This window comes from Falco naumanni, chromosome 11, assembly GCF_017639655.2.
Source record: "Falco naumanni isolate bFalNau1 chromosome 11, bFalNau1.pat, whole genome shotgun sequence".
Taxonomy (NCBI): domain Eukaryota; kingdom Metazoa; phylum Chordata; class Aves; order Falconiformes; family Falconidae; genus Falco; species Falco naumanni.
The window spans coordinates 22998131-23025535 of record NC_054064.1 but is presented as its reverse complement, the minus strand read 5'-3'; the positions used below and the strand labels follow the sequence as shown (position 1 = coordinate 23025535).

Sequence of the window (27405 nt, the reverse complement as noted above, 5' to 3'; positions counted from 1 at the left end):
GTCATCTGGTCATCCCTGGTCTCAGCTGAGAGATGGCAACCCAAAGGGACACCTCCCCAACAAGACGGGAACCTGCCTGTGTGAGCACATCTCTGCCAGAGAGTTAAATTGTGCCTCATTTTCCTATTGGACTAGGCTGAATGTTTTGACAGAAGAGCAGGGTAGAAGAACAGCCTGACACACTTTCCGTGACAATCCCCCAGGAAGGTGTAAGATAGCACAGAGTGAGAAGCAACCTGTCTCTAGAACCTGAGCGCAAGAAAAGAGAGAAAATAATGCCCAGGACTCAATTATCAATTTTCACATCAGACAGAAGTTACCAGTAGGTTGCCACAAGGCTCTGAATGAGCATACATGTTTGAGTATCTTCATGAAGGTTTTGAGAAATGGAGCAAATAGAAATGAAATAACTGTTATTGGTGACAAAAAGTCTTAGCTGAATATGATTTCCAGTACCAAAACCAGCACTTACAACTGCTGAATAAACTTGGCATAAATTAATTGCATGGTACAAGGAGGTCTGAGAAGTCTTTTCACAGGATATAACTGCACACTTACAACTGCAAGCCACCTAGTACTTAACAATATGAACCCTGCATTAGAGCTTTTGCAGAATTCTGTGAATATACTTCCTTTTTGTTTGTTTGACACTTAAAGCTCACTTGTTTTTATCTGGGAATTCCCTCCTGAATCGCAGGTGCTGCTTTTAGGTGTCGTAATATCATTGACGCCATTAGCTTGCTGATAAGAATGTGGCAACATCCTGTCCTGTTACAGATGTAATCTCATAGGACCTCATTTAAGAAGCAATATGCAGAAACAGCCACTTGCTGTAAAAGAAAAATGTTGTCAAGATTAAGAGGTCAGTACCATTTCAGACACAAGGTTTTATGGGAGTGCACAGCTCCAAAGGGTTCAGCTTGGCATTAACTACGTGATATTTCATATAAAACTTTTCAAAGGTTTTATTTCTTGCTTCATAAACTTGTGGAATGAACCTGGATGTTAACCTTAGTGTATGGCAGTCTTCTGATGGAACTTGCTATCACAGATACATTACATGGTTATGTGCCATTAGTTAATCATTTAAACAGAGATAAGAAATGGAAATGATGGCATTTGGGTCTGATATGTTCTAAAGACCTGCTGACTCTCCTGTTTGGAGGAGAGACCAACAACACTTAAAACTTTTAATCACCTGAGAATATTACTTCTTTGTCTCTCATTCATAGCCAAGAAAGTATTTCTTGTCAAATATTATAAAAAATAAACTGTAAGAGTAAGACTAACATTCTTACTGAATCCAATCTTTGAAAGTTAATAAATAAAATGAGGAGAACCAGGAGCGTCACACCTGGATTGAGATGATACATATTCTGCAGCTACCAAAAATTAAACAGCTGGAACCGTTCTTCAGATACTGCAGCAGCCTAGGTATGGACAACATGGGACGTAATGGCGATACAAGTGAAACATTCTCTGTAAATCTTCTTGGTCTAATTGAAACAGATTGCAAATTCTGCTCAATCTTCTGTATGCTATGGGACCAAGAGACCACCTCTTTCCTCTTGAACTTTTAGGATTCTTCTAGCCACTGTCCAGTACCTGAGAAATGACTATAGAGTTCTTAGCATGATGACAGGGCTCCTCTAAATTGGCTTACTAGACCAATCTTAGGCGACCAGCTGTCGAGCAGCACAATACACTCTTTCCTTGTGAACAATGTTTATACCTTAATAGCATAAGTCCGTGTGAGCTCAGATTTACATTCTTCCAGGTGACAACTCAAACTTCTCAACGAGGCCACCATGAGTAACTGACTTAATGTTTCCCCTTTCAACAAGCATTGGACATGTCATGATCGAACATGACTGCAAAGCAATTGCACTCAGGCTTCTTCATTTCTCTGCACACCACTGTATTTTAGGACATTTCCTTAAGCAGTAAAGCACGTGGAGGCTCACTGTGCTGCAGTCCTTGGAAATGCAATAGTTACAGAGGCCCATTAACCGCCTGCCTCATACAGAAAGTACGTACTATGTGGGTGCTTGTGTAGAGAGAATAAAGAATGCAAGTTCGACCTCTGCCATCACAGCAGTCTTTCTTCACAGGGAGAGACCGAAGAAAGTTGCAACAGTTAATGAACATGAAATATGCAGATGAAAGACCTGTCCACTCCTAACCAGAGACATGAAGAGAATCCCACCAATCCCAGGAGCAGCAGAGCAGGGGCAGCCTTAATTCATTTACACAAACAGAATGAGCACATGCAAATGGATTCAATTTCCCTTCTATAATTATTTCAATTTTATAACACATTGCTAGAAAGTCTTCTTGGCAAAAGGATGCAAAAGCAATGAAGACAAACATGAACTAAAGTACAATGATCCGACTGATCCTTTGTAACTAACCAAACATAAACAAGGATGAAACATAGCTAACTTCTGTTGACTATTCTAATGACAAAAATCACTTTTTAGAAGAGTGTTTACAAAAAGGGCGTATTGTTTCAGGCCTTTTGAGATCTAGCTCTCTGCAGAAATCATTTGTAACAGTCAAATGTTTATCATTTACAGTATTTCAAACAGGGCAACCCCAGGAACTGGAATTCAGCTAGCAGATGGTGAAAGAAATTAAGCTCATGACATGGTTCAGTAAACAACAAATTACGATAAGGTGGAGGTGCTTCCCATCCTGGGACAACTGCTGCACTGGGAAACTTTCTAGGGCTCCACTGAAACATGTCAAAACTTAAGCTGACTTCTGTCAGCACAAACCCAGCCAGTAAAACTTAACTTGCTGGGTTACCTTGAGACTGAAACCCAGCATGCAAGCAACCCTTTCCCAGCTCTTCTGTCTGTCTTCTTCACCAGGATCTGCTCTCCTGTAGAGCCTGGAAACACTCTCTGGGCAAACTACATGCCATGTGATTAGGAGTCTGGGACAGGGTCACAGGGTATTTGCATAGATCTGTGCTGGAAATGGAAATTGGAGATGGTATGTTCGTTTAACCTACTTAAAACCAAAGGAAAATGAAATTGAACATATTCAGTGACACTTGGGTATGACTGTATGCTCTGGGTTACAGGGGAGTGAAAAATAACTGCTTGCAGAACATTAAGGAACCAGTTACAATCGAATAGTTTCCCAATTCTGGAAATCAAAACCTGTAACTGAATGTCCAAGTGGGAAACTCCTGGGAGAAAGGACCGATAATATATTTTGTATTTGAGCCTCCTCCCCCTCTGAAGAACTGATATACTCCTCACTGCCCCTTGAAGACTACTTCTGTGTTGTTTTTCCCCATCTTCCTGTTGGGTGGAGACTGCTGGAAACCACAGACTGAAGGTATTCTTTGGAGTACAGGCAACTAGAGACAAACACTGTTATCATCACCTTTCCTAATACAACCACAATGCTGAACGTACAAGGAGTTTTGTGGAAGGACAGCACGTAGACACTCCTGCAATCAGCCTGCTGACATATTCTTCCACACTGGCATCCTTGCTACTCACATTTCATATAATCTCCCTATTTAAAAAACTCTGTAATTCTCAACATTACCAATGAATAATATATTTATTAATGTGTTAGTGCCACTAACTGTCCCTGAGGCTTTTCTCGGGAATGTGTGTCAGCTTATTGATTCTAGCCCTCCCCTCCCTGTACTGCTTTCCTCCTCTGCCAGGCAGGCAGGGATGTACTTCTGTGCTGCTTCAGGTCATAATTGGAAAAAAGATAGAAATGTTCAATATGGCTCATACATAATTCAGCTTATCAGCTACCCAGGAGAAATAAGAAGAGAAGGTATATGCACGTCTATTTCTCCTACTATCAACAGGAGAAATAATTTCCAGTTACACTAAGTATACATAGTTTGGTCACAACAGGATTTGCAGTTAGAATGGAAAAATGAGAGATGTGGGAGCAGAGAATGAAAGGGTAGTAGGGAACCGAACTGTTAAAAGAGATTCACTTATGTGAGAATTCTCGATTCCTCCAGGAGACTGGACTCATGCTTCTCTCCTAATACTCAGAATGGAAAAAAGTTGGCAATTAGAAAGGATTATCTGCCCCTGATCTGTAAAACATCGCAGAAATCTAAATAAAATAAAGCACCAGCTTAGTTAGCTACAAAGACATCTAATAACAGCCTGCTAAACCCTCACTGTGACTTCTGGATTTAATGTTAAGGCCTATGTTCTAAAGAGCAAATTGTGAAGAAGCATTAAAACTTACTGTTAATAAAGGATTTTTAATGTAAAAATCAATACGTGCTGTGTATTTAGCAGCATGTAACCACGAGGACGTCTATGATAGAACTTTGTCATGCACCAGGGACTACTGCATTAGTCAAATTCTTGAAGGGAAGTGCAGAATGTCTGCATCATTCAAACTGCCACCTGAGAGCAATTACAGAAATTATTTTAACCCCAGAGGCAGAGGGAAAATCCAATCCTAGTTGACAGTCTTGAGGATATCAAGGGTTCCATGTGAAATGTGTCATTTTCAAATAGCTCTATAAATTCATGTTAGGAAAGTAATGGTGTAACAGAGAGGTGGGGCACACTATTTTTTGGAGGCTACTGAGACTAAACACAACCCCAACCAGGGCACCAAGTTGCAATATCCACTTTGTCAACACGTACGCAAAAAAAGGAATTTTAATAATAAAAAAAATTTCACACCCCCAAAATACATATCTAAGCATAATCTAAGGCAAATGACACAGAATAAGACAGCATGACTGAGAAAAAAAAATAATACAGACCTGTCCTTAGAAAGTCTCAGAAAAGAGAATCTAAAATGTTTTTTCTCAAGTACAGATACATCATTACAGAACTCATCCTCATCAGTTAAGCCAACATGAGGCACATGTAGCTCTTCATGCTTTGTGAGCAAGCTCAACTCTACATGCATGAGCACATACAAACTGATATAGAGCAAATGTTTCTTAATTTTTTCCATTATGCGAATGTTCAGCAAAGGGTTGATATTGTTCAATTAGAGAGCAAAACACAGCCCCCCAGCCTGCAGATCGTTCCTGACCTTATGGGATCATGTTAAACTACCATTACTCCCGATTAAAGTAAATTTCCAAAGAGAAAAGCAGGCTCTGTGCCTGACTGGTAGTGACTTTTGCTTCTGTGCCTCTTAAGCTGTATGCATGCACATCTTTTCCTGTCTCTGGTGTTTCCTAACATTCCCTATTTATGTAGTGGTCTGCAAGTTTTACCTCATCAGGAAAACAGTAGGACCACCACAGAGCTAAAGAAATACTGTTGTGCTCCTTTATGCAATGCATGTCTCTTGTGGGCCTCTGAACATTTAACATAGAGCAAATAAATTATTAGCGTGTGTGTGCAAGTGCATACATATCTAAGATACATAAAGGCAACTGCAACCAAAGGAAACAGCAATGTCCTTGGAACAGTTGTGTATTCGAGTAGTATCACAAAAATCCAGTTGCAAGAAGCATTTAAATGCAGATCTGCACGTAACCTGCTGAAAGAGCTCCACTGAGCTTCATGCACTCACATACACGGCTGTAAAGGCAAGCAGTAACAAAAAGGATCTGATTCCCCACCCCACCCCCAATAATTTTCAAGCCTATTGCACCTGTTATCCTGTTCTTAATAATACTACTACTGAAGAGCAAGCTGATCCTTTAAGATGCCCCAACTCCAGAAACAAGATACACAATCACATCAAGTATTGAATGATTTCTATGATTCCTATCACCACAGTGTCTGAGCACATTATAGTTGTTTAATGTATTCTTTGTCACAGAGCAGAGGGGAAAATAACTATGCTGTAAATGGGGATGGGAGAACAAGGGAAAATAGGTAACTTGTCATGTATGGCTGGCACGCTCACCATTGGGAAAACCAGTCTCCTCTGGTTCAAAATCATACAATAATAAACGCTTTTCAGTCTAGTTTTCTCATTACTCAAAAGTTTCTACATTAATCCATATACAACAAGCAATGTGCCTAAGCCTTTTCCTGCTTGTCTTAGTAAATGCAAGGAAAAAAACCAATCCATTCAGCCAAATGCCCTGGATTTGTAACAACTTTGTACATTTACAAAATCCTATATATAATCAAGTAAACAATACATTGATATGCTGAAAAAAACACATCTCCTTAAAAGTAGACAGTAATTCTGACATTCTAATATAAAAAAATCAACTGACCACAAGTTTTGTATCTAAAACACTGTTCTTCCACAAAACATTCTATTTAGAAGAAACAACATAGCAAGCAAAATAAAACCTGCTCATATAGCAGACAAGGATCAAAATCTATTTAACAGTAGAAACAGAATAACAAGTTGTGACTACGGTTAAAAGTAAACCCAGCTAAATTCCACATCAAACTGAAAATCTGAAGAGTAACCTGAAAATCTATTCAAGAACTGTGCCAATGTAATCTAGAAGGTACAGCAACATCAATTAAGTTTCTGACAATTCTTACATACCCTGAAGATGGGTATTACATCAAACAAATGAGAAAAGTATACAAATGTCTCTATAGCTAGCCCTCCAAGTGAGAAATGACACACCTCAATCAGACAATACAACTGTAACACTTTAAAGGAAGTTCATAATCTGCAATCCTTTCATGGCTGTCGCAAAAATATTATGTTCTATCACTGGGAGAAAACATAGCAAATAATACAGGAAGAACAACACATCTTTTCCAAACCAAGCTACAATATCACCATGTCATTTAAAAGCACCACACCAACATGTAGCTATCAAAGCCAAAGTCATCTTCTGCCACCCGCAAGAAAAAGCTTCCCACTTACCTTCTAACACTGTTAATTTGGCACTCGTGTTTATCTCCCCAACACTATTGGTTGCTGTGCACTCATAGATAGCTTCATCTCGATGAACACGCAGTGGCTGTATCCGTAGAACTGATCCTGATCCATCATCAAACTCAATAACCTTCAACAACAACAAGAAAGCACTTGTTTACTGGTATCTTCTGCAACAAAATCTGGAAGTCAAAACAATCCCGGAGTAGAAAAACAAAAAACAAACCAAGCTCAGTAAGCTATAAAATTCCATGTAATTAGTCAAATGTTCCAAGTCCAGAAATGCAAAAATTTCAGAGTCAAGAACATATTTGTCCTCTAAGGAGGCCAGAACAAATGAAGATCCAATCAGGTTCTTTATGAATCGATTACGGTTGACAAATTATCAACCTGATAATAAAGATGTGTATCTGATGATTTACAACATCTGAGCCATATTTGCACTAATGGTTTTACTAATCACACTGATAGCAATTTAGTGCCAACTTTCACCTTGATGGAAGAACAGAACAATATACTCTTGTGAGATTACCAGGAAAATATTAACAAAGCTAGAATAAAACCTTGAGAACCTACAGTGCATGCTTACTCCAACCGAAAGTGAGGGGTTTTAATGTCCTTCAGCATCGGGTACTTTGCAACTCTTGCAAATCTGACATAATCAACAATGATGTCGTTACGATTCCTTCCCCAGCGTAATAAATTAAGTCCATAATAAATCATTGCCTTTCCATCCATCCTGCTAAGCTATAACATGCATTATTCTAACTTCTACATGGAAGAAAGTGGTATTTGTTAGTTTGCAGCTGGATCATTATATGCTATGCCTTAATGGCAAGGCTGTGAAGGCACAGCCTCAGGCCACTATTAATGCCAAATTCATCCTTCTCCCGTTACTGAACACAGCAAAAGTTGGAAATATTAACTGAACTGCAGATGGTGACAGCATGAGGGAAAGACAAATGCCCTACTCCTGTCACTTGGGAACTGCAGGGGCAGATGAAGAGACTAAGCTATACTTCGTCCCACACACATAAATGTCAGCCTAGGACCTGCATTACTCCATGCAAAAATTTTAGCCTATTTTCAAGAGTTCTTTCTAGGAGTCCTTCTCACAGCATAAAGGCCAAATGAGTGAAAACAGGAAGGAGAAAAATAATGTGCACCACAAGACTCTGCAGTGACAGCAGAAATAGGAAGACGGCAAAAGGTAACCAAGACCACCACAAATCTGTTTATTCCTCACACTGGAAGGAATAGCCCTTCTGTTCTAAGGAACAGACACAGCTTGCAAAAACCCCTAAGTTGGGGTCAGACAGAGAAATACGAACATCAGCGCAGTACATTGCAGGAGATAATTTTTTAAAAAAAAATACTCATTTTCAAATTAAATATGAAACTGTGACAAAATGCTAAACTTTCTATAACCTTTACGCAGGATAGGGTTACTGCCAAATTTTAAAACAAGACGAAGTCAGATGCTGAGATTAATTCACTTCAGTGATAAGGACTAAAAAGCTAAGAACTAAAAAGCTAAAAGATGAAACAGCAGAAAAGCTCTTTTGCCCTTACTCTTCTTTGAACAAACACTCTGTGTGAGAGGAAAGGAGCCACAGCTACTAATGACCTGACAGATGCTGAGACAAAAATGCTGTTCATTTGCTAACGATGGATAAGTTTTTTGTGTAATAACCCAGCATGTCTACATCAGATTTGTTTATTATTTTTTTCATTTAAACTTAATTCCAATTTTCTTCCAAATAAAGAGTATCCTAGTAATGAGGCAAAATTAATAGTTATTCAGCAAAAAAAGGTATTATTCACTATCTCATAACACAGTAAGAATGCCTCAACTATGTACCAAAACTGTGTGAATAAAGGTATGAAATTGCTCGTATAAATGCATATAATATGGCATAGCCCTTTGATCAGCCACAGTAAGTACCAAGTTCATGAACTATAAAGGTTGTATCTACATACAAATTATAATGTTTCAATGGTTACTATACAACAAAACTTAACCTTTAATAGGGAAAAATAACAATGTAAAACAAGGTTAAAATTGATTACTTTAATCAAGGTTTTCCGCTCACATACAAAATCACGATTAAAATTGGTGACTTGAATCAATCCATTCTGGGCAGCAAAGTCATCTTGTGCTCCAGTCAGAAAAGCAAAAACATCAAAGACAGCGGATTAGAGGAAAGGCAGCAGAATAGTAGAAGGGTCACGTTTCCAAGGGCAGTTTTAGAGAAAAGAGCCCAACTCCAGAAAAAGAAAGTGGAGAAGAAGGTGGAGAAAGTCAGTGAAAATGTATCTGCTATTTAAAATACGAACCAAACTGGATGCTTTTTCAAAAGCATTTCTGATACCTGCTCTTCACTCCTACTTCCTCTCAGACTTCAGTTCATGGGGAAGTTAATTCACCCTTCAGGATGACTTCACCATTCCCTTTCCAAGCGCCTTTCTGGGAGAGACGGCAGTAGCCATCACTTAGAAAGCCTTCCAACAATGTTTTGGCATCCCACTTTTGAATTCCACTGCGGACAGCAGGCCAAAGAGGTGCCTTATCTATCAATTTTCACAATGAAACCAGATAATTACTGCTAGATCAAACTCTTATCCACCATCCAGTTCGGTGCATGCCCCAGTCTCCCATCTGGAGAAGAATGTCCTATGGATGGGCTTCCAGTGCTCAAAGGACAACACTCGCTCTACAGGTTGCACTGCTGCAGGGAAGGAAACTTACTTTACTCTAAAGCTCTAGATTCTATATGGTAGTGATGCAGATATGCAGGGTTGCAATGATGACTATTGTGTAATTAAGACCTGCAAGCATTAGACTGATTAGAGATTTTTAATTTTTTTTTTTTTTTTTTTTTTTTTGTAATTACCTCAAACCGCTGAGAACTGACTTTCTTCCCCTTCTTCATCCATGTGATACGAGGTTTGGGCTCTCCTGTTGCCTGACACACAAAAGAGGCCACTCCTCCAGAAATCCCAATCTGATCTTCAGGAGCTTTCATAAATGTTGGCTTGCCTGCAAAAATAACCAAATCACCCTCATGAGGACACAACATCAGATAAGCAAGGAATGTGTCATGTTAATCTAAATTCTAAGATAATTGGTGCTCCTACTACAAATCCAGGTTGAATGGCCTCAGCCACACAAATTCAGTGCAGACTGCAGCATGACAGGTAGAGTTTCTGCTTCAGTACCCTTTTTTCCCTGAAATTAATAAAGACCATCTGGCTTGTTGGTAAAGGAGGGCAATAGAGGGCTCCCCAAAGCCCCCTGGGCATTCATTCAGGTATATGACAATTTGGAACCATTTTTAGATTATTTTTTTTTAAATAAATGGATTTTCTCAGGTTTTTAACATAGTCATAGCACTGGAAATTACAGAACAGCTGACACAACAAACCTATAAAATTTGCTATATATTGACATTAGTTTTCCTGAAAACTGTTAAGACATTCATACAATTTAACAGATTCAGTTTTAAGTACACAAATAACAACCTGTAATTCATTTTAAATGTCGACTGTTATAAAAACCCCTACAGTCTGTAAGTATCTGGAAACTTGCACAGGCTGGCCTATGCCTGGTAAGAAACTGATCGCTAAAAGTGAAAGTCAGCAAAGAAACCAAAGTGACATTCAGGCCTGAAATACTTGGCAGAAATATTTTTTTTAAAAAAAATATTAACACTTTAATAATCAGTAAGTTTCATGGAAATACAGTTGTGTCTTCTGGATTTACATGACAGACTCGCATGGATTAAAAAAGCATGAGGTTGAACATTTGTTTTTTATTTTGTACTCGCTGTGTAAGAGAATTCTGCAACATGTGATCTGAGAATCATGTTGAAACACTGCTTTGTTCAAGTGAGAAATGTTTGATGATCTCTTATCCCTATAAAGCACTAAAACATTCAGCCCCACAGAGGGAGTCACCAGCGTCCACCCATGATGTCATTCAGCGCACAGGTCACACTAAGGCCGCATTCCCAATACAATTCTGACTGACTACCTCAGGAAAGAACCTGACCTATAAATGTGGCAGAGACAGCTTCTGGGATGTAGAAAGGTGGAGAAACCTGTTCAACACCAAGCCGTTGAACCAACGTCCCCAGCAGAGCCGGCAGTGGTTCCACACCTTCACGTTCTGGCCGTGCCCGCAAGTATGTCCTTGAGGGAGACAGGGACAACATCTGCAAGCTCAGGTGCTTTAAACACCAAGCTTTTGAAGCACTGAGGGCTGAGTTTCCCCCACCTAGAAGGGATACATATTCAGTGACCCCCAAAAGATGACAATCTTCAAATACACTTTCCTAACATATAAGAGATTAAAATGCTGAGGGGATGGCTGCACACTGCAGCTGAGCCGGTGTGGCAGCCTGCAGCTGCTGAAGAGGGCAGGGGACCTTGTTCTGCTCCTCATGGCCTCCCCTCCTCTCCCTGCCTCCAGACACCGGCACCCAAACCCCTACGAGCAGCTCCAGCGTCACCAGAGTCTCTGAGGACAGCTTTGGGCCCCTAACCCAGCAGAAAGCCACCTCTTCTTTTCTAAGCAGGGTAGGGAGCGCAGCAGCTCTGGGCAGGATCAGAGAGGGCGAGGGGGGACTGCAAGATGGCGTGGCGTCCCTCCCTCAGCATCTGCAGGCTGGTATCCGCCACCTGAAGCTGCCGAGCGCAACTTCACCCCTCAACGATCTCTGAAGACTTTGCTAAAACAGTAGTAACTCCTCAGTCCCACTTCCACCTTCTGGTTTAGCTCACACTTACGCAGTCCCTCACTGTCCCTTCAGCATGGCACAGCGTGACTCAACACAGACAGCAGCTCGACCCAGTGACATACTCCAACTGCTGCTCCTGACAAAGCCCAGAGGCTGGGCTCTGCCCTATTCCAGTGTGGATCAGACCAGGGAGACCGCTGAGGGCCCAAGATGCTTCTCACTTCACACACACACACACCCCTTGTCCGTACAGGGTGCTGAGGTGGGCTGCAGGAGGGTCTCTGTGTGGAGAGCTCATGGCTGCCCTGTGCTGCTGGACACAGCCAGCTCCACAACAGCCCCACCGCAGGGCACAGCCAAGCCTGTCATGTCAGTGCCTCTGTGGTAACAGTTAAGAAGGGGCACAACACCTCATGGCTGGGAGGAGTAAGGTAAAAAGTGTGAGAAACAGCCCTGTGAGCACCTAGGTCAGAGGGGGACAAGGAGCTCCAGGCACCCGGGCAGACTCCCCTGCAGCCCAGCGTGTGGCAGGTACTGCCCTGCAGCCCACAGCTGGGTGGGCATCTGCCAGCTGGCCACAGTCAACCCACCACAGCTGCAGGGTGAAGGACGAGGCCAGACCTGGTGGTGCGACATGCAGAAGCAACCACCTGCTGAGGAAACGCTTAGCAGAGAAGGGCTGGCTGGTGGCATGCCACTCCTGAGGCAGCAGGACAGCAGACCCTTTCAAAACCTGCAACATCAGGTGTTCAATGCAGACTGTGGTCATGTGCTGGGGAGCTGACCCACCGCTCACATGGGCCGTGGGCACCAGGGGACACACCGACCCTGAGCCCAGGTGATCTGGGGGTCACCACGGCACAGGCCTCGACCTCTACTACTGCTGCTTGCTCAGCTTTATTTCTGAAAGGCCTTCGTAAACAGTGGATCCACCAAGGTCAGCTCTGTCCCCACAGAGGTGGATACACGTGCTCTTGTCTTCAAAAAGCTTCTGTGAAGGAATATGAGACCTGAACTGACCACAGGAATTCATCACACTCAGGTGTACTGAACATTGCCATCCTTGGCGAAGGGAGCCCCAGGACTGCACAAAGAAAATAGCTCAAAACTCAGAAGATGCCTTTTAAGACATCATGGCTGCTGTCTGCAGTCTTTGGCACATTGTCCTGACATGAACAGCAAGCAATTATTAAGTGTGCTTGCTTAACTGATGCTGATTTCACATATTTACTCATCTATAATCATGTCTATTTCTACTTAGTTTGTATTTACATATATCTGTGTTTATTCACCTCTCATCTATTCCAGTGAAATGTTAATTTACTGCTCAGGCTGCTAGTGATTGCAGTGTGATTGACTGCTTTGCTATGCAGTGTGCTGAGCTGAAGTCTTGTATTGCATTTCAGCAGCTGATTTGTTTTTTTGATTTTCTGTTATTTACTCTATGATCTTAGTAAAATAGTGTACATTTTTCAAATGACAAATACAGCAGAATCCAAAGACTTCTGTCCTTGAAGAATACAATGCAATTATATCTCTCACTGTACACCTACTCCCCAGCTCGTACACTGAGGACTTATTTTACTTTTGTACATTTAAAAGAAAAAAATCAATACTATTAAAAACTAGAACAAAAGGAAACTGAATGCTCACCTGCAGTAAAACCTAAAAAACCTGCTGCTTTCTTCAGCTTGAATTTACACTGTTGTAATGAATCTTTTCCCCCTGCACATTTAATTGAGCAACACTGATTTCTAGAAACTATCTAAATCCACCGAGACTGGTCACAAAAGTATACCTGTATATAAATCAAATTTTCACACAGTCTGGGAAAGGATATTTCTATAAAGCCATTTTAAACATTTGTATGCCCTGAAGTTTTGAAATGGAAGGAAAGTACTAATTAAGTAAACCTAAAATCCTGAGTCCGGGCCCCAGGACAATTGAGCTGGACATAGGCATACACTTTTTTATACTGATCGGTAACTGTTATCACAAATCCCAAAACTTATCTCAGTGAGAGCTAACAGAAGTGCGACAGATCATCCACAAAAATGATGTCTGTGGAAAATGCATGTTAAGTGGACTAGACTACCTCCACACCTCTCCTCCAACCAACACCTCTTTAACTACTGCCCAGAGGAAGCTGCTGTGGGACACATCACTAGCTACCTCCAAAGGGCAGTAATAACCACCAGGGACAGGGCCAGACAGAAGCATGTCTTTTTTAACTTGTTTTGAGTATTTGCGTTCTTAGGGTAGCCCTAGAAACACAACCACAAAAAACCCCCAATGTATCCAAAATACAGCATTTAATCAGTAACCTAGTTGTTGTCTTTCCTGTCATCTTAAATTCAATATGACCAGAGTCTCCACAGAAGACTACGGACATGCCAAGTTTTAAGGTAACTGTTGTTCAAACAAGCTACAAATAAACAAAAGGAACTGAAGTGTATTTTGCAGTGTCTTTTTCCTGACCTAAGGACCAGGCAAAGCTGAAGATTTTTTATTGGAAGTTTAAAAAAGGAAAAAGAAGACTGATTGTATTCCAAAGACAAATCTGTAAAATATCACCCGAGCAAGTGTTGGGTGACAGCAGGGAGAGATGCCAGATGGCTGGGTGCCCATCACACCCACCTTCGCTTACTCCATCATGTGGAGTAACAACTCCAGACTGGTGTATTTCTCATTTGATAACACCAAGTCCAAACATCTCCAGTCTCTCTCTCTCGCGCCTCTGCTCAGTGTCAGATCCCTGGAGCATGTTCAGTCCTCACACTCTAAACTAATTCTTGCTCCTCACTTCATAAGCAAGTTCCCACTACACAGAGAGTGGAACTTAATGCTATCATCATTTCTATTCACTCATAAGCTCCAGGCAGGAGAATGGGAAAACTTTCACCTTCTTGGCTGAAATTTTCCCTGTTTGGTCTTTGCTCAAAACCTAAATTATTCTAGAGAGCTTATGGGAACAACACAGTTCTGGGGAGGAAGACTGTGAAAAATAAGAGTATTTTCTTACAAGAGAGAGAAACAAGCTTTATCTTATTTGGCTGGGAGCTGAAAGAAAACCAACTGGCTCAGACAGGCTCACCATTCAGAAACCTTTTTTAAACAAAAAATTTGAGAAGAAAAGAACTTTCGTTTCACAGTTGATAGTGCTGAAAAAGTCACTTGCTGAGCAAGCACGGATTCTTGGATAATCCTATAAAGTGAATCACAAGGAGGGCCTCATGGTGTGGAAGAGATGCTAGCAGAGATTTGTCTACTTCACTATGCTGGAAAACATCAGCAAAGTCATGCAGAGTCCTGGGCTCAGCCTAGGGTGTGTGACGCTTTTAAAAGAAATGCTCCCCTGAATTACATTTTAAGAGGTCCCCAAGAACATGGGTACAGAAAGCCAGAGAGAAGTACAAGCAGACAAGTTAGGTAGGCTCTAATCAGTAGGGCTGTGGTCTGCCCTCCCCAGCAAAAGCAAGCGTGATGAGCTGGGAGAGGAACCTGAAGCCCTCAAAGGCAGAATTCTCTGGTTTGCTGGAAAGCCAGTGGCACAGCCTTCCTGCAGGACGACTCAGAGTGACAGCCAGCCAGCCAACCATGAACATGCATCTTCTCTCACCCATACCTTTTTATATATAAAATCACTGTTCCTCTCTGCTATTCTAGACAATTTGCTTGTTGTGAAACAATTGTTATAAATCAGAAAAGCATCTCCGTAGCTATTTTAAAATTTGCCCTATCAAAAATGTGTAGCAGAGCAGTAACATTACAGTTCTCCTTTTCAGGTTTTTCTTTCTTCCTGCTTTCAGAGCGACTTCATCACATGTGTTGTTTTTAGGCTGTGCAGCTTCTCAGTGAACCCAAAGGACCTTTCCACAGAGAAAAGTCTCTTTTGCCAGATTTCATTCAAGGCAGAAGTACAGAGGTGTAGCTTCCCTCTATCTTGGCAAGGTGTCTTTTATGTGAACCATGGCCTTTGAGAAATAACGTATGATCTGCTTTACCTGACTTGAATACCAGCCAGAGCCTTGAAAAATGATGCTGGGTCATGTATATTTAGCACAGAACCTTGTATTTCACTACACGTTAAACACACACCAGTTACGTAAAATATGCTTTCTTGCAATTTTCTGAAGAGCCAAAAATTTCAAGTGGCTGAAACATAATATATGCCAACATAAATATGCTTCATATACTCAAATATTAACTTGTTTTATTTCAAAGACCCATCATCATTAGATGGTTTCTTAAAATAAATGGGAAAATTAAACTGAATCCTGATGCTTTTACAGTATTTAGCACCCACATCAAATATACCTCATCCAAAAATTCTAATTCAAAAACTGGCAATCATACTGCTCCTCCTGTTCTTGTGGATGCTATTTTTCCAAAGAGTTGCACACAGGTTTTGAGAAAAATGAATTATTAAACACATGTCTGCAATTAAGTGTTCCATGAACACTCACCTGCTGCGAGAGATTTTAAAGAAAAATATCTCTTATCCTCATGCTACAAGTGCCCACTGTTCTAAACAGAAGAGCAGCCAAAAATAAGACCAGGATTGTAGGAGAGGGGAAGCTTGTATTTTTAACTGAAAACTTTTATGACTTGGGCTAAATTAAGATTGAAAGTAATCTTTTGTGAAGGAAAAAAACAGTTGTGATATGAGATGAACTAGGTAAGCACATATAATAGGCATAGACGGGTGCCTTATTTAGGTGCCTGGGCTAAATGCATGAAAAGAAGTTATTGACACAAGCATAAAAAGATCATAATGGGAATAACTCTCGATCCTGGAAATTGTGAAATTCAGGTTTAAATCCCTGCCTTTAACCTTCCCGTCAGATATGCCAAGGCACAACTGTGCCTCAGCTTCCACTGCAAAACTTGCCTGCTGTTCTCACATGGCTGCTGTCAGGACGAAAACGCAGAAAATGATGATGTGGCTCAGTTGTTATAATACTGGGAAGAAACCAAGAATGACACAGACTTTCTCATGTTCACGACTGACTTTGAAGTGGAAATAAAGTGGTCTAGAAGACAGAGGTGCCCCATTCATATATATATACAGCAAGGGTATTTCTCTTTTTCCATTTCCTTTATGATCTTGGATGATTGATAACCGTGCATGGATGGATGCCTGCTGGAAAGATACTCTGGTGAAACCTACTCTATGATTTTTCTCCTAAGCTTCTACTGCAGGGCAGGAGGCAAGCCTGTGGGTTCTCCAACTATCCTTATGTTTCATATCCTTATGTTTTCTTTCCAATATACCCACCATCGTTTAAATGTGGTTCCTGTCCCTTTGTGATTACTAAAAATATTGTTTGGCAAAATACAATTTTTTGTATTTAATTCCTGCACTTCTAATTCCTGTATAATTTACAAGTAGGAAGAGCCTGTCTGAGCTTCATAATACCATTTTTTAACAGCAGCTTACTAAAGCATCAGTAGGTCTTGGTGATCACAATGCTAATTTATTCCTTATTTCTCCTGTTTCAGTTTTATTTCACTAAGACGACAGCACTTTATAAATGAAACTTTTGTCCTTTATTGCCTGGTGGAAGGTACTTATTAAATAAATGCAAATATATGTAGTGGGGTGTTGCATGCTCAAGTACGTACACAATTTTCTTTTTATCCAGTGAATGGATCATAACCCTTTCTCCATCCACTTCAGAAACCACTTAACTGCATCCCAATCACAGAAAGTGGCATTCCAAATTCAACACATTCCTCAGATCACTCTGAATTACAGGTTACCCAATGTTACCTGCACATCTTCCTCTCTTGTTTTATCATCTTAGTGTTATTAGCTTTTAATGCTTAAGAGATTCCCAACAGCTAGGAGAAATGACTCTGCTATTTCAATCCAATTTTAGTGGTTGAGTTTTCCAGCTTCATGTGTGGTTGTCCGTGATAATCAAATCTACAAACATTATCTCTAAACAAGCTGCATTTCTCCTCACCTTCATCTCCTCCCTTCCATAAAGTTACTCATAGATACCTTTTGAGTTCCTACAAAATGAAATCAAGTGAATGATTAATACACAAAACTCTAAGTATATCTCCTAACATGTTTGATGACCTCTGTAACTTTCAGTAGAAAAATTACATTACAAAAATAATAAAAGCAGTCATCCAGCAGAGGCTTCACTTTTCTCTAAACACTAGCAGGAAATACAGTGAACTAAGATGCAAGGTACTCATTTCAGCAGGTGAGACCCACTGTGCTTTGTTTATCTGTATTAAGTTTAATTGAGGAGAATGCAAGGGTACATGTCAGGTCAAATGTTTAATTTTATAGGTATTTGTAATGATTTAAGCGCAGAAACTCTGATAATCTTTGATTCCTGCTTCTTCACTGCCTCAGCAAAAGAGGTTTTTTTTAGTTTTATAGAAACTGCTTACAGTTTCTATAGGGTCTTTCCTTACAATAAACCCAACCTAAAGGCAAAGCTTTGGATGTGGCTGAGGTGCCTCTGGGACGTGAGAACCAAATATGGGAACCTTCACACCTAGGCTGGCATTTTCAAGCCCTCTTTTCCCTTTTGCTAATAGAGGATTTATACTTATTAAATCTGATACAAAACACTGAATAGTCTTTAAGGCAAAACTGAGTATTTCAAAATTTCTTCTTAAAAAAACCAACACCTTAAAACCTTGTGTGTCCTGTGTACTTCTGGTCAGTGTCTGGATGTTACATATAAACCAACCCTTCACCAGTTGAAACTGGGTGACTGCTGTTAAAATGCTGACATTGGGATAAACCTGTTTATTCCACAGAAATATGGGTTAAAAGCCATTAAGTCACTGAAGCGTTAAGGCCACGATTACTAGATATTAATAAACTACAGCAAAAGCCTGTCATCGTACTATTGCACTTCAGTAAATTTCTAATTCTGCCTCTTTATGAATCATGGGAATTGCTGAGTTTAAACACCTAAAATTAACTGACATGATACTGAAACAGAATTGTCTCCGGCAACCATCACACAAGTATGCTGTGCAAGTCACTCAGCAGTGCTCAACATTCTGGGTGCTGATTTATTTTTTGAGAGAGTTTTAGGCAGGCAACTTAGACCTTAATGCAATGGGGAGGTGGTTTCTCTTCATATCATATCTGCAGGGTGCCCACAGATTTTTGCGCACAGGGTGGCAAATTTTCTTCATTATTTTTGAAGGCTGTTGTAATTGCAATGTCTTTCTCAAAGTGCCTGGCTGGCTATCAGTGTGAGCTGCTTTACATCTCAGTAAAAAAAATCCCTAGCTCTGGCTAATCCCTGTGCTGTGATTGACTCCTGTCCATGGATTTTTTTGAAGTTTTTTGTGTGCCAAGAAGGGGGGGGGCAGGGAATAAATCAGTCTCCCTGCTATGACACCATTCTTACAATTGCTTCCAATAAATGAAACAACACATAACTAGAAAAAGAAAAATATGCCAAGGAGCACAAAGCAGTCCTGCACACAACTGAAGAATACTGATTAAAACAAAGCAGAAAAACAGCCCAGAGAAACATCCTTCTGGAACCTGAGGTCATCTTCATTTCCCCTCCTCTGCTTTTACGTTTCCCTAGAGCACCTGCAGCCTGTGTGTGCAGCTTGCCACATATCTTGGGGAAAAGCCAGATGCCTATGTATGGGTTTAGCTTTTGATTCTAACTCCCCAGCATTTATACCAAGTATTACACTGAGTAGAAAAACAAGGGAGAGCAGAGAAGCACTGCTCTAACTGCAGACCTTCCAGCAGCCTCACAGAATGGGTTTCTGCTTTGCTTTAATTTAAAATTGAAACCTGAAGTCAAATTTCCACCTGGTAATAGCTTAAAGGCACTTCCAATTAACTTGGTAATACACACTTTCTGAGTTAATAAATTTTGCAGCCTCTGTGTTTAATACAATTAAACGTTTGGGCCTTTGGCCTTAGACCTTATTTAGCTTGAGAAAGGATTGCAGGGAGACTGCCTCCAATTATCACCATTTACACAACATTCACTTAAGGGCTTTCAAATGCATACATACAGAACACTCATTTAATCATACACAAAATTCAGTACCTGAATTCAGGTCTCCTCTCTCTTGCACAGAATAGATACAATGGACAAGAGGATAATAATGTCAGCTACTGGGCTCTGAAATCAGTCATTACAACGCCGCCTGAAGCGGTACCTAACAGCTGTGCCTGCTCCTAGGAATGAACTTTTTCTTCCAAATCTGCATGTTATTTGCAAATTTATTCAAAACTTCAAAGTTAATAAAGTGTACTGCATAGTGTAAAGAACCCGTTAAGATATGCAGGACCAGGAAACAAAGACAGAACTGAAATCTTGTGCTTGAAAAAACATGAAAATTAATTTTGCCAGCATGCCTACCACATTAAACACCATATTCTTTTACACAAAAGGATTAAAAGGTTTTAATCCCTCTTTGCAAGCAGCTAGTTCTTGATTCAGCAGTTCAAAAGGCTTTGCCAAGCTCAGGTTTTTCCCCTGCTTTTAAGAATTAAAAGTGAGCGTAAACCTTATTTTGTAAACAGAGAACATACTACAATGATTTTAATAGAATTGAGAACCAGAGTAAGCAACCTCTTCAGAATATCAGTTACTAAAGCAAAGGCATCCTGGGCTCTCAGGAACGGACCTGCATTTCATTTTAATGCCACTGTATGTTGTTCTGTCCTCCTCCTTGTAATGAGCCAAATTTCTGCCTCATCTACGTGGTAAGGAGGAAAACCTTCTGCTTAATGATAATGAGCGCACTCTGGCATTTCTGTCACACCAGTGATTTCTTTTTCCTGTTTGTTATCAACTGTTTCATCATGCAGTATCTGTAGTACAGTCTGCAGAAACCCAAGAAATATAATTTCCAAATTTAAATGTTTACCAGAGTGTAAAAAAATTCAGCAGGTAGCTAGGCACCCAAGCAAAATACTCTCAAGTGTAACAAAATAAAAAAAGAAGAAAAAAAAAGGGGGGGGTGGGGTTTTTTTTTTGCCCATTCTTCCTTGAAATTCCCCAAGAAACAAGAATATTTCCCTATTAAAAGGCTTCCTCTAAGTCAGACTCCTCAGTAAGTCTGCATAGAGAGGTTCAACGCTTCTGGGAGACACCAGGCAGCTTTTTTTCCCAGTAACGATGTATTTTAGCAGTGGTTAAATTAAGCATAGCTCAAAAGCCATTTGAGCAATTTCTATGCCAGGGCTACCACCTCTGCCTGGAAGCGGGACTGCACTGGCAGGAGGCTGCTGAGCAATTCCAATCCTCCAGAGCATAAATACAAGAACCAAAAGGAAACGCCAAGGCCACACTGCACAGTGCCCAGCTGCATGCTGACCTTGGTGCAATCGGTGGTGAACCCAGGGAAGCTCCAGGAGCTGCTGCCTCTTGTCCCTGAACTGTCCCCCCAGTTTTCCCAAATGGCTCTGTATGTATGTGGAAAACAGCTGACTGTCCAATGTGAATATTGGGTGCCTGAACCCCACAGTAAAGAGAACAAATGACACCTGCCAAAGGTTTGCAGTTCTACACTTGCTGCAGCCCAGCCCTGCTCCATGCACAGAGCAGGATAGGCACTTGATCCCAGGAGGTGCCCGTTCCCCCACCCAGGGCTTTCGGGTTCAGCAAGGGCTGACTTCTAGAAAGGCATCAAAATTAATCATCTTCATGGTTGATGCATTCTTGATTTAATTTTTCTAGCATCCATTCCTTGCTGTGTTATGAATGTAACAGATAAAATGAAAAACTTTTTTCACTTTAATAACTTTCCTCTGAAGATGAGGTCAGCCTCTTGTTTCCAAATAGCACTCCCTACCTCTCCCCCAGCTATCACATATTATCCCAAATTTGATTTCTTTGTGGCCTTTTACCTGCACCAACTTTTATTTCATTTCACCTGATTATGAAAAGATTGTAGAAAATGCAGAAAGCTGTGGTCTCCATAGAGAAGTTACTATTTGCCACACAAAGTGAAAACTTTGGCCACCAAGTCTACCCTGAAGCCCAGACTATAATGTACTGGGACCATGAGATGCTGAATTTGAATTTCCGGAGCTGGCCTGGCACTTGTGTACAGGCTGGAGTATGCGCTGAAGAGGAAAGGCTGCATGCGGGACCAGGGAGCCACCCCTGAGGGTGCTTTGTGCATGGGGCTCTGAAGGGAAGTCTTTCTTCTATCTCATGAATTACCACTTTCTTCAGTGCCTCTGACAACATCTGTGTCTCTGGGAAAAGGGAAGACCAGTGAACATCACCATTGCAGTAGGTATCTTGGCAAGACAGCACATATATTCCACCAAGGAGGTGGCATTTGAGACACTGTATTTTATCCTCACAAAGCTGCTACCCAGAAACAAACTTCCCTCATTAAAAGCACCGAAAGTATAACCCACACTGGTTTAGGAGGACATGTTCCTTGCTCACCGTGGAACTCTGCTGTGGGTCACAGACCCTACACTGTGACATCAGCTTCTGCGGTACCTGGTGGAACAGGAGCAAACCAAAATCCAACACAAAGTGGCAGCTGGGAGCTACAGCACGCGACTAAAACCAAAGGAAGAGGCTGACATGGCCTTTCAGGCTGGGTACCCTTCAGCAGCTGCCTTCCCCGTGAAGACCTTACTGCTCAGCTCACACGCAAGAGTCATGAGCCACAGGGGCTGGCAAAGTACCTAGAGAGTCATGTTTACCAAACTGGCATTAAGCAGAAGCTCAGTACAAAGACTGGAAATATCTATGAACAATGAAAAGCATCTAGTAGCTCCTGTAATTATTTTTTTATATTTTCTCATGCATCTTAACTCAAATATGTTCTTTATATTTTAGCCATGACCTGCTCACAAGTAGTTCTGGATTGTCTCCCAACCCAGACCTCCAGCATCTTTTTCCATGTTTCTCCTCATGTCAGCAGCAAGTCCCAGTTTCATGACAAATTCACATGATCACAGAGGGTAGCCAGGAATTGTGAGTGGCTGCTCCACTGTTGACTCCTTGCCATACATTCACCAGGATAAGCCCATCGGGGGAGAACCCAGAACTGTTGATACCAGTCCTCACGCTGACTTTTGCAGCCTGGCAAGATGTTTATCCCCAAATCAGAGCTCAGAAATACATAGAAGGCTGCAAGTGCCACAAGAGAGCAGTAAACAAGTGTGCTGCTTACAGAGATTTGCCGTACTTAGCTTTTACCTGCATCACTCACTCTCATTCTCACTGCTAGACAAAACTATCACATGCTACAACCTTAAGGGACATGCATACAGATGTCAAACCTGCAAGGTTCAGCTTGCTTTTAAGCTCTTTGTGGAGACTACACAGGATATATTTATAATAGAAAACAGATCTGTCTTTCAGAGAGCTGTGTCTAAGTCTCCCTCATCCATCCCCATGCTGTTGACCGAGTCCCAAGGTTCCCAGCTTCACACTTGATTTGCTGAACTAAAATCCATACCAGCAGAAAGGATGACGAGTTACCCCAGTGCAAGTAACCGTGCTTCTCAGGTTCTACATTCACGAGAAAGAAGGCACTGTTCCCACCCTGGGGATCTGACATCCCAGTATATTTCATGAAGGACATAGACATACACCAAGGTGAAGCACAAATCTGTATGTGAATCTGAAGCTTGAAAGAACGGCAGCCTTCCTTACCTACTGCAAGTCAGCTCATTGCTAAATTGTAATGCAGCCTAGGAAGAACAGGATGAGACAAAAGAATCTGTCCAATTATGCCTGCCTCAAGTGAATTTTATTAGTCGCTCAGCTCTACTAAAGGTGAGGATAGCATATCTGTATATACACAAATGGATCTTGCTTAAGAATTACCCATGCAGGAATAATCCCCTGCCTATCAGGGGCCTTTGATTTTCATGTTATGTTTTAAAGACTGACTTGAAGGTAGGTGCCTGTCAACTCCACTTGCGTTCTCCAAGAATAAATGTTTATCAAAGGGGTGTCTGCCATTTGCTGAGTTGGAATTAGTTACACCAACAGGGTACCAAACGGGTCACTCCTGTCAAATTATCAAAAAGGAATCTGAAATAGAAACACTAAGCAGCAGGAATTGAACACGGAAGTCTGTCAGAGCAAGTGTGACATGGGACAGCCAAAACACACAGGCTCAGAGGGCTGGAAGGGGCTCTCAAGTAGAGTCCTGTCCCTCAGCCTTGAAAGGGCTACACTGTGCAACCTCTTCTGTAAATGGATCACACACCATCTTAAAATAGGTTTGAGTTTCAGCCACACTTCTCTTACTGGAAGACTTCCAAAATAATGGTCACGGAAACATCAGCAGGAAAACACACTGTGGTTTTTTTTGAAGTTATTTGTTGTCAGTTATACCCATTTGTTTGTATGTTAACATGACCCTTTAGCTGGAAAGGGTTCCGGTCAATCTCTGTTGCTTTTCTCTCTTTCCCCCAATGTATACCTCAGATCATTTTTACCCCCTTATTAGTAACAGCAAAATGTTTTCTGTCTGATAGAACCCCTGTGAGACATCACAGATTAAATATGTCTTTAAAAAAAAAAAAAAAAAAGTAAAAAATATTCCATGTTGATTCTTACAAGGTTTCTTTGAATTCTGCTTCATACTCCCTTCTGGTAGAATCCATAACACTTTATCACCATCATCTGATTGTAAACCAAGAAAAAGCATACGTTTGTGTTTGGGCATCTTGAGATTACCATTCATCACCTTATCTTCTCTCCTTCCCCCTCCTCCCCCTTTTCTTTTAAACTTATGCAGCTTTTAATAATTTTTCTATATAAACTGAACCAAGAAACCATTCAGTCAGTTTAATTTATAAGATCAATGTCCTCATAACCATTTCCAAGTTTCAAGAAAACTTGCAGTTCTGTTGATCACATGCAGAAAGTGTTTATTAACAAGACTACTAAGAAACCTGCACTTGCCCTTTCCTTCACAAGTGCGTGCCCAGATCTCCACTTTAACCATGGTTACGTAATGAAGACAAGTTTATTTGTTACTAGACAGAAGCCTCAAAGGCATGTTTATTGTGCAAATTAGGAACTATATTGCAGAGTTATACAAAATATGCAATTCAGCTGCTGTTGTAAAATAACCTCAGATAATTAAAAGTGAGATAAAGGTAGAAAAGCAGAAGATGAAACATAATCTGGGAGAACAAGCCCACCAGCACAAGAGCAGCTGCCCACATTTTCAGTGCTTAGACCGTAAAAACAAGGCTGACGATATGATTTGCAAAGTGCTGAAATCACCCAACAGCACCAGTCATAATCTGAGATGCATGTTTCCTTCAGCCAAGCGTTTTCCCACTATTACTGGTGATAAAGCTGGCATATGAATTAAAGGTTTGAGAAAGGATGATGACAGTGTGGCAATTAATAACACACTAATTTAAAACTTCCAACTGTCTTGGCATTGTGAAGCCATCACACTGCCACATCCTGGAGAGAAGTGACACACCGGTCCACCACCACAAGGCAATACAGCCTCCTATTCCAGGTGACTGCATCTTAAAAGCTAAAGCTATTAAGTATCTTTACCGAGTTGCATCAAATCACATTTTCAGAGGCCAGTGTTTTAAATTCCAAGTACTAGAAAGCCCCATTCAAAGTAGTATAAATTCTGCAGTGGCACTGCAGCAGACAGGAATTTTCTTTCAGACTGCTGCGATCGTTATTAATAATATTACCAGCCACTTTTGTTTTTCTAATTTGGTGCTTCACCTATGAATAAGTGAACTTCACAAAATAAATTACATAGAACAATAATAGTGTTGTTCTTACTGTATTAACAGGCATCCATGTATGTAATTCATCCACAGTGGTTTCTGAGTGTGTCCACACTGCACATAATGCCATTAGGCACTGATGGGCTGGCTTGCAACCAAGCACACACTTCATGGACTCCCTTCTGGATGGCGGCACAGCTGAACTGGTTAGCAAAGCCAGGGCAGGAGGACAGCAGTTCTCTAACACGGACCTAGGAACTCCAGAAAAACTCCAGAGATGCCTTTCCAATTCTCGTCTTCTTCTTGGATTTGGGGTCTTTTTGTCTTTCTTGGAATAATGATTCTTGAACAGATTAGTTAGAACGCTGATTGCTAAAATTAAAACAGCTTTAAAACTGAATGCAAGACTGTCACACGTTGTCAAATGTGCTACAGAAAGGAAGGAGGACAGAAACAACTTCATTGCTGCTTCACTGCTGTCCAAGTGAGAGTTTGCAGTTGCACAGGAAAGGGAAGCCTGAATTTAGGAGTTGACAAGCAGGATTAAAGAGAATTGCATATTCTTTTTAGACCCCTTCTCTCTTCCAGTTCTTTGCTTATCATTTTATTGAGGAAACAGGCCTCAGCTGCTTGGGACATCTGCTCTGTAATTCCTTTTTCAGAATTCTGAAATTTCCTTAAAATCCAGGTTTGTTGCCATTTTGGCATGATTTAAAGAGACTGACTGTATCTAATTGACTCAGAAGTAAGGCAAACCCTTTTTGTTTTTCTTTCAAACACTGTGAAACCCATTCCATTTATGAGAGAAACAAGGAAAACACTGCATTAGGAGTTTTAAAAGGGCCATTATTCTGGAAGAAGCTGTAGCAAAGCAGTAGTAGTGTCACCCACTTCCTAGAACTTGCTTTTTCCAGCCTTCTATTAATTTCCAACATAAAATCAGATAAAATTATATTAGTAACTTCTTAGCCAGTTTATTCTAAGTAAATACTCAAGGCTTGCAGTTGGATTTTCATATTCTTTAACTTTAGCAATTTAAGTTTTTTGTTTCTATGGTCTTTCACTAACTACTGGTGACAAAAAACCAAGACCATGCAGCTGAAATAACTGCTCTCTGAAAGGGCAAGATACTCCAAAGGCAGCTCAGCTGTTCCCACCTGCCACCAAGCGCCCAGAACATGCTCTGCTCACCAAACGTGACACACTGAACCCTGATCTCCAGCGGTACAGGCCAGGCTGAAAACCAGAGCAAACATTGCAACAAGCTTGATTATATCTCCTCCAACCTAAACAAGTGACAGCTTGCTAAAATATGCTTGTCCTAGTTACTTGAGAAAAGTGAGTGTTTTCAGATGTCTTCTGACTAGTACACCTAGGATGGAAAACTACACAATACAAATAAAAGCTGGAGCTGACCTAACTGTCTTCATGAAGGCTGGCACCACTTCTGCAACAATACAGGTAAGGAAGGGAGAAAAAAGGAAAATATTTTCTTCAACTGTTTATGAAAAAGATTCCATTGAATCACAAAAGCATAGCTGGGAAGGAACCTCAAGAGTCCAACCTCCTGCTTGAAGTAGGACCTTCACCAACACTGCCATTTGAGCGGTGGGTTGTCTGTCTGAGGCTTGGGAAACTCCAAGGGTGGAGAATCGACCAACCCGCTGAGCAGCCTGTTCCAGTGCTGCTCTACACTCCAAGGAAAGCTGTTCCTAACACATCTGATCCTGTATTTCCATTATTAATAGTGAACTTCAACACAGTTTCCTCTATCTCCGCAACTCGTCTCTGCTAAACTTCTTTATCTATTATGACAGCTATTGAGCAACTGGATGACTAAAGATGGCAAATACTATGACTGTATGCATGCATGGGAGCCCATGTTTAAATAAACAGAACAACTATTTTCAAACATGGCTAATCACCACATCAACAGACTTATTAATGGGATTCCAGGACATGGTTGAATGCGTGTTGCAGCAGCAGGGACTCGCTTCAAACAACACAGTGCTCCATTCCAACCTTATGTCTCAAAAATAAAAGAAAAATTGGAGTGCGATCAAATGCAGTGGATTAAATAACAAAAGAAATTGAACAAATGGACAGTGAATTTGTTTCATCGTATACATTCTGTGC

General features: G+C 40.9%; 1 protein-coding gene across 14 annotated transcripts in view; it reads right to left on the bottom strand.

The window, feature by feature from the left end:
* Positions 1-27405, bottom strand: part of PTPRF (protein tyrosine phosphatase receptor type F) — a 391845-nt gene that overhangs the window by 191505 nt on the left and 172935 nt on the right. For all 14 annotated transcript variants that reach the window (XM_040609901.1, XM_040609900.1, XM_040609907.1 and 11 more), the window contains 2 exons: positions 9717-9862; positions 6811-6952 (listed from right to left, as the gene is read on the bottom strand). In XM_040609901.1, coding sequence (XP_040465835.1) covers positions 6811-6952; positions 9717-9862 — 288 coding nt within the window. The remainder of the gene's footprint in view (positions 1-6810; positions 6953-9716; positions 9863-27405) is intronic.